This window comes from Brachyhypopomus gauderio, chromosome 2 (assembly GCF_052324685.1).
Source record: "Brachyhypopomus gauderio isolate BG-103 chromosome 2, BGAUD_0.2, whole genome shotgun sequence".
In the NCBI taxonomy this organism is placed as follows: Eukaryota; Metazoa; Chordata; class Actinopteri; order Gymnotiformes; family Hypopomidae; genus Brachyhypopomus; species Brachyhypopomus gauderio.
In genome coordinates, this window is record NC_135212.1 from 38459164 (window position 1) to 38466663 (window position 7500).

At 50.0% G+C, this 7500-nt stretch overlaps 2 protein-coding genes across 3 annotated transcripts in view; one reads left to right on the plus strand and one right to left on the minus strand.

Annotated features, from left to right (window-relative positions):
• The window catches only part of pold1 (polymerase (DNA directed), delta 1, catalytic subunit), a 12219-nt gene extending 8434 nt beyond the window's left edge, over window positions 1–3785 (plus strand). For both annotated transcript variants that reach the window (XM_076995572.1, XM_076995577.1), the window contains exons 14-27: window positions 1–23; window positions 196–312; window positions 387–500; window positions 767–914; window positions 1009–1104; window positions 1222–1359; window positions 1459–1634; window positions 1728–1880; window positions 2101–2203; window positions 2311–2443; window positions 2554–2667; window positions 2830–2882; window positions 3002–3099; window positions 3188–3785. The exon at window positions 1–23 is cut by the window's left edge and continues 66 nt beyond it. In XM_076995572.1, coding sequence (XP_076851687.1) covers window positions 1–23; window positions 196–312; window positions 387–500; window positions 767–914; window positions 1009–1104; window positions 1222–1359; window positions 1459–1634; window positions 1728–1880; window positions 2101–2203; window positions 2311–2443; window positions 2554–2667; window positions 2830–2882; window positions 3002–3099; window positions 3188–3275 — 1554 coding nt within the window. In that variant the 3' untranslated portion in view covers window positions 3276–3785. The remainder of the gene's footprint in view (window positions 24–195; window positions 313–386; window positions 501–766; window positions 915–1008; window positions 1105–1221; window positions 1360–1458; window positions 1635–1727; window positions 1881–2100; window positions 2204–2310; window positions 2444–2553; window positions 2668–2829; window positions 2883–3001; window positions 3100–3187) is intronic.
• LOC143503144 (GTPase KRas) overlaps window positions 3651–7500 on the minus strand; it is a 3879-nt gene continuing 29 nt past the window's right edge. Inside the window, exons 1-5 of the mRNA XM_076995579.1 lie at window positions 7321–7500; window positions 6720–6831; window positions 5227–5405; window positions 4661–4820; window positions 3651–4356 (exon numbers count right to left, since the gene is read on the minus strand). The exon at window positions 7321–7500 is cut by the window's right edge and continues 29 nt beyond it. Coding sequence (XP_076851694.1) covers window positions 4243–4356; window positions 4661–4820; window positions 5227–5405; window positions 6720–6830 — 564 coding nt within the window. The 5' untranslated portion in view covers window position 6831; window positions 7321–7500 and the 3' untranslated portion in view covers window positions 3651–4242. The remainder of the gene's footprint in view (window positions 4357–4660; window positions 4821–5226; window positions 5406–6719; window positions 6832–7320) is intronic.

Sequence of the window (7500 nt, forward strand, 5' to 3'; positions counted from 1 at the left end):
ACAGTCATAGAGCCAGTCAAAGGGTGCGTCTCCTCACCGTCTCGTCTCTTCTCCATCTCCAAGCTGCAGGCTGGCTGGTTTGCTGTGCTTCTGTGGAGATGACTCCTCACTTCATTCACCGTGCTCCTCCAGCCCCGAGATCGTCAACCTAATGGTTTTGTGTGTGTGTGTGTGTGTGTGTGTGTGTGTGGACAGGTACTACAATGTTCCCATAACGACACTGGATTTCTCCTCCCTATACCCGTCCATCATGATGGCCCATAACCTGTGTTACACAACCCTACTGCAGAAAGGCCATGAGGGGAAACTGGGGTGAGTGTGTGTGCGTGCGTATCTGTGTGTGTATGGGTGCATGTGTGCTCATGTTTGTGTGTGTGTGTGTGTAGTCTCTCTGCAGATGACTTCATCAAGACTCCTACTGGAGATCTGTTTGTTAAAAGCTCTGTGAGGAAAGGACTTCTGCCAGAGATCCTGGAGAATCTGCTTAGTGCCAGGAAGAGGTGAACACACACACACACACACACACACACACACACGTACATGCATATGCATACACGTACATACACACACACAGACCTTTTACAGGGTCAAAGTCACATCACCAGTGAGTACACCATAGTCTACCCTGTTGTTCGGTCCATGTGTCATGTTCAGAGCCCTCACTTTAGTAAGGTTGTGTTGTGTGGCCCCTGGACCCTGCACAGCACTGCTGGGTGTGTGGATCACGGGTGGGGCTGTGTGCTCATGTGGTTGGGCTGACGTGCAGGGCGAAGGCAGACCTGAAGGAGGAGACGGATCCATTTAAGAAGCAGGTTCTGGACGGGAGGCAGCTGGCCCTGAAGATCAGTGCCAACTCTGTGTACGGCTTCACCGGGGCACAGGTGGGCAAGCTGCCCTGCCTGGAGATCTCACAGGTCTGTAACCACGCCCACAGTCCTCCCACCTTCCAGATTACTAAAGAACCCTGAGGCACTGTTCCTCTATCTGTTTGTGTGTCTGCTTTCTCAGAGCGTGACGGGCTTTGGCAGACAGATGATCGAACAGACCAAGCAGCTTGTTGAATCAAAATACACCATCGCTAACGGTTACCAAGCGGATGCCAAGGTAATGCCTGCTCCGGTTCAGTTGTCCTGTGCGTAGGATCAGAACTACAGATGCCTGTGATCCTTGTAGTTGTATTTTTCCTGCATGTGCCAAATTCCTTGTGACGCGCCCGTTTAGGTTGTCTACGGCGACACGGACTCTGTGATGGTGAAACTGGGCGTTAGCTCGGTGGAGGAGGCGATGACACTGGGTAGGGAGGCGGCTAAATGGGTCTCTTCCCACTTTGTGCCACCAATCAAACTGGAGTTTGAGAAGGTGGGTGACAGTGATTTGGTACCAATCTGTCTGTACCTGTGTTTGAGGTGTCCTGTCTGTACCTGGGTTTGAGGTGTCCTGTCTGTACCTGTGTTTCAGGTGTACTATCCTTACCTGTTGATCAATAAGAAGAGGTACGCAGGCCTGTATTTCTCCTCCAGCTCTGAACACCATGATAAGATGGACTGTAAAGGCATCGAGACTGTTAGGCGAGACAATAGCCCTCTAGTGGCCAACCTCATAAACACATGCTTGCAGAAGATCCTCATAGACAGGTATGAACATGTCTAAGCCTCACAGCATTGAAATTCAGATTTCCCTTTTAAGACTTGCATGAGCTGTTCAGTAATGTGTGTGTGCACGCGCAGAGACCCTGATGGTGCCGTGAGTCATGCTAAAGAAGTGATCTCTGACCTCCTGTGTAACCGGATCGACATCAGCCAGCTGGTGATCACCAAGGAGCTGACGCGCTCCGCACAGGAGTACGCTGGGAAACAAGCCCATGTGGAGCTGGCGGAGAGGTACACACACACACACACACACACACACACACACACACCCCTCTTCATGTGTCAGGGTAAATGTAATCCTTGTATTAAAATGTATTGTATGCTTTCTGTGATGACGTTTGGGTGTTGGTTAAATGTTAAATATTTTTAAAGGATAAAATTTGTTCCAGTGTGGTTAATGTTGATGATCTATGGTGTGTGTGTGTGTGTGTGTGTGTGTGTGTGTGTGTAGGATGCGTAAGCGAGATGCAGGCAGTGCTCCTAATCTTGGTGATCGTGTACCATACGTCATCATCAAGGCGGCCAAAGGAGTGGCAGCATACATGAAGTCAGAGGTCAGTACGCCAGGTTGTGTCTGTGTGCTGGGATTTGTAGATTTTCCACTTTGTTCTGAAATAAAGTGTGTGTGTGTGTGTGTGTGTGTGTGTGTGTGTGTGCGCAGGATCCCATATATGTGCTGGAGAACAATATCCCTATAGACACCCAGTACTACCTGGAGCAGCAACTATCCAAACCACTTCTGCGCATCTTTGAGCCCATACTGGGAGAGACGAAGGCTGAGAGTGTGTTACTAAGTGAGGAAACCTGTCTGTACTACTAAACACTGGACTATATATAATCAGGTGTGTATAAATCACTCCTTCCAGAAGATCTGTATAGACCTGCTTGGTGTGTGTGTTTGCAGAGGGGGATCACACGCGCTGTAAGACCGTTCTGACCTCCAGGGTGGGAGGACTCATGGCGTTTGCTCAGAAGCGCAGCACATGTATCGGCTGTAGGGCCGTTCTCAGAACAGACGGTGAGTCCGAGCGTGTGGGCGAGCGCACGTGAGCCACAACTCTCTACGCGCCGACTCACAATGGTTCAATCACAAACGCGCTGCTGTGTGTTTGCAGGAGAACAAAGTTGGCAGGAGTGTGTGCACATTTCTGCCATTTTAACCTTCTCCTCTCCTCTCTAGCTGCTGTGTGTGACTTCTGCAAAAAGAAGGAGTCCGAGCTGTATCAGAAGGAGGTGTGTTGATTCAGATTGGGCGTGGGGTGGGGGTTCTGGAAAGCCCACGGGTTAAGACGTGTGCCGCAGAGCACTGGGCAAATGCTCTGGTAACGTTAAGGTGTGTGTGTGTGGGTCAGATTGCTCATCTTTCAGGTCTAGAGGAGAAATTCTCTCGCCTGTGGACTCAGTGTCAGAGGTGTCAAGGGTCCCTACACGAAGATGTGCTGTGTACGAGGTCTGTATGCATGTAGACACCACACACCTTCCAAAACAAACGTTCATAGCTGTACTGATGGACATGTACTGTCTCTCTCTTTCCCCAGCCGGGACTGTCCCATCTTCTACATGCGGAAGAAGGTCCAGAAAGATCTGGAGGACCAGGAGAAGCTAGTCTTGCGCTTTGGCTGGTGAGAAGGTCTGGGGTTGCCCCGGCCTCCTCAGAGCAGACGTCTAGTTTTCTCTCACGATTGTAAAGAATCCCACTTGCCTTTTTTTACACAATGGAAATAAAGTAGTTTTTTTTTTTAACTCTTGGCTTTTGTCAGAGTTGAAATGGCTGTTTAACCCAGGAACAGGGGTTTAGCTTGCTGAAGACATTTGGATTGCTTGATTCATGCTTAATAGTATGTGTTGTACCTGAAAATTAACCCAATGATGTCAGCACTGCCTAGGAGGTGTGTGTGTTAAGCCTTTCTTGCTCACCGGCCGCTGCTGTGTGTACTAAGACTATAAGAACTCCGCATCACCAGATAAGCAAATAACATGAAGTTTCAACAGAAAGACAACTCCATTTTAGCCAAAAACCCTTTATTCACAAAAATATGAACTACAGGAGACTGCACACGTCAAACTGTAGTTTCAGCCACAAAAAAAAAAAGTTATTCCCTCATTTTGAAAGTATCCTACACAGCACCGCCGGCTTTGACACACGCAACGCTCTGAACTTCTACATGGCAAAGGATGAGTTGGTACAGGGAGTGGAGGAGTCCTGACGGGTCAAGGGGGAGTCCTGACGGGTCAAGGGGGAGTCTGACGGGACAAAGTTTCAGATATCAAGGACGGGTCAAATGGCTCTGCATGATCCAAACAAATCACATGAATCTGGAAGAGGCTTTAAAGGCCGAATCAGGAACTGCCGCAGACGCCAAGTGTCATATTGCAAAGCTGTACCCATTGAACGTGAACTGATCTATTTCACCCGCTGAGACAGGCTACACACAGTAACCATGGCAATGTTTTGGACACTCCGGATATTTCACAGATCACGGACTATGATCTTACAAACGAGCAGAGACTTGGGGCTGTGACGATGCTACAGGGGTGTGTGGTTGTGTGCACAGTGCTGTTCCAGGAATGTAGTGCAGAGGTGGGGGTGTTGCTATAGTAACGTGCAGCGCCTCTGTGCGTGTTTCTTGCTTTTCTTGTTGGTGCGATTCGTCTCCTTGTATCTTCTGATCTCCCGGACCAGTGAATAAAAACCCTCCTCCACCCCCTGTAGAGAGATAGAGAGAGAGAGAGACACACACACACAGGTTTGCCCGTTTATCTCCATGTCGGACTAAAGGCTCACCCCCTCATTGTTCACACGGTTAATGCTTCCAGTTATTTTCCCCGATTCAGTTTAACAGGTGTGGTAACGTGTGTGAACACAGCTAAAGGAAGTGAGGCTCTCAAAAGCTGCAACATTCCACTCACTCCTGTGTAGGTGGAGCCTGGAGGACACCACACACAGGATTTCTGCTCATTTCAACCAATGACAGACGGGCATCACTTCGTCAGCGGCCCCTGCAGCACACCTGTCGTGTTTTGGCAGACGTCTCCACGAAGGGGATGCCGTAGCCGCGGGCCAGTTCCTGCGCCTGACGTGTGTCCACCATGCGTGAGCTCAGGTCACTCTTATTCCCCACCAGCACCATGGGAACGCTGTCACTGTCTTTCACCCGGTTAATCTGCTCCCTGGCCACACACACACACACACACACACACACACACACCATCTGAATGTCACACACGGTGGCCAGTGTGCAGAATGAGCCATCTGGACTTCTCCAATATGTCGGAACAGCCTGACTCTGCACTTTCCTTTTGAGCCTTCACTGGAAACAGGAAGTTGCAGAACTGTGCGTGACATCATCACACACGACCCCACTGACTGGTCAAACTGGTCCCATAATTCTAATGTTATCGCTAGCATAATGACCAAAATATCAGGTTAGAAATAATGGCATTTGTCTTCACTTAACAAGAGCTGCGTGTGTCGCGGTTAGCTTAGCACAGCCGTGCATCCTGTACCTCAGCACACCAATGACACCCCAACGATTATCTACCATCTGGTTTCACAACCTGAGGGGAAGAGATGTACCTGTAGAGATGCACGTCTTCAAAAGACTTAATGTTGTTGATGGCGAAGACGCAGAGGAAGCCCTCCCCTGTCCTCATGTACTGGTCTCTCATGGCGCTGTACTCCTCCTGTCCTGCAGTGTCCAGGATGTCCAGCAGACAGGTCTCCCCGTCTATCACCACCTGCTTCCTGTATGAGTCCTGAGCAGGAGGATTTTGACAGAGTCTGAGATGAGACTACATCTTGCTTTTGGTAGGACTGCCACAGACCGAGTGGAAAGAGTCCTGAAGCAGGTCTACACTGCGCGGACAGGGGTGGCTGTGTGAGGCCTACACTGTGCGGACAGGTGTGGCTGTGTGAGGTCTACACTGCGCGGACAGGGGTGGCTGTGTGAGGCCTACACTGTGCGGACAGGGGTGGCTGTGTGAGGCCTACACTGTGCGGACAGGCGTGGCTGTGTGAGGCCTACACCGTGCGGACAGGCGTGGCTGTGTGAGGCCTACACCGTGCGGACAGGCGTGGCTGTGTTAGGCCTACACTGCGGACAGGTGTGGCTGTGTGAGGCCTACACTGCGGACAGGTGTGACTGTGTGAGGCCTACACTGTGCGGACAGGGGTGACTGTGTGAGGCCTACACTGTGCGGACAGGGGTGACTGTGAGGCCTACACTGTGCGGACAGGGGTGACTGTGAGGCCTACACTGTGCGGACAGGGGTGACTGTGAGGCCTACACTGTGCGGACAGGGGTGACTGTGAGGCCTACACTGTGCGGACAGGGGTGACTGTGAGGCCTACACTGTGCGGACAGGGGTGACTGTGAGGCCTACACTGTGCGGACAGGGGTGACTGTGAGGCCTACACTGTGCGGACAAATACGGCTGTCTGAGGCCTACACTGTGCGGACAGGGGTGACTGTGTGAGGCCTACACTGTGCGGACAGGGGTGGCTGAGGTCTACACTGTGTGGACAGGGGTGGCTCATTTCCACATTACAGTTTTTGTAATATCAGTGCTGAAAAGCCCAATATTGCAATAATGATGAACAAAATACGTAGCTAGTTGTTGATGACCTCACTGTGATTATTTAAGGGTGCATATATTTACTGAAGCTCTCCTGCCCTGCACAGATTAGATATGTGTTAGATGTGATAATGCTGGTGTTGGTTCTAAGCTCTACAGCCTCTGTTAGCTCATGCAGTAGGGATGGGCACCTCTGGATTATCATCAATCACTTTAATATAATTTGTCTACTCATTAAATACACGTTGTGTATTTGGCACAACAAAATACATTAAGACATTTTATATATACATTTTAAAAATACATTTTACTGGGTTTGTGTGTGGATTAAACTGATTTAGTGGACAGAACAGAGGGTCGTCATTCTCTTCACTGATTACAAAATACAACCAAACCTTTACAAATATTACATAATTTTGTATTGTCGTTTTACCAGTTTGTAAAGCACAGGATACTATGTCATATTTTATTAGGTTTTCCGTGAGTGTCGCGTACCTCTATCGTAGGATCATACTCGTCTACAAAGTGGTTCTGAATGAGCTGGATGGTCAGGGCGCTTTTGCCCACACCTCCTGCCCCGACCACCACCAACTTGTATTCAGTCATCCTGTAAGAGAGGAAAGTATGGTGGTGACAAAAAACAATAAACCCTTTTTAAAAACACTCTCGTAGTGGGACGCAGCTACAGGCACATCAAAACTATTTCCTATTAACTACAGGTGGTTGGCATGAGCTTCACAGATGGCATTGTAACAGTTACCCTACCAAGTCTAATCCCAACCCTGACCCCTAAACTCTAACCCTAAACCTAAACCCTAACCCTAAACCCTAACCGCAGGCGACACTGCTGTCTACTACATTAGCGGGTTCACTCTGAAACTTCATTTTGTAGATTAATCTCCCGTGATGAGCGTAATGGGTCACGTGTCTGTAGCGGCGCCGGTACGCGGGGACTCGCGTACGTCGCTCAACGGCTCACGGCCGAAACCCAGAACAATAATCCAGCTACAGCTAGCCGTCCAGCTACGCTAACTCGCCAGCCATCTTAAAGATACGCGGATTACAGGAACCGCCTCCTAACGGACGAGCGTCTCACCGCGCGGCGTGTTCACACGGTAATCGCTTCACGACGCACTACTCCCGAAGTCGACCGGAGGTCAGCCGCGGTGCCGCATTACGGGAGCTGGACCACCACGCCGCGGTTCCGTGTGAGCTACGAGAGTTTACAGACACCGAAGAAAGTGAGCCGGCGCTCAGCTCCGATCTTTTCAGCTAG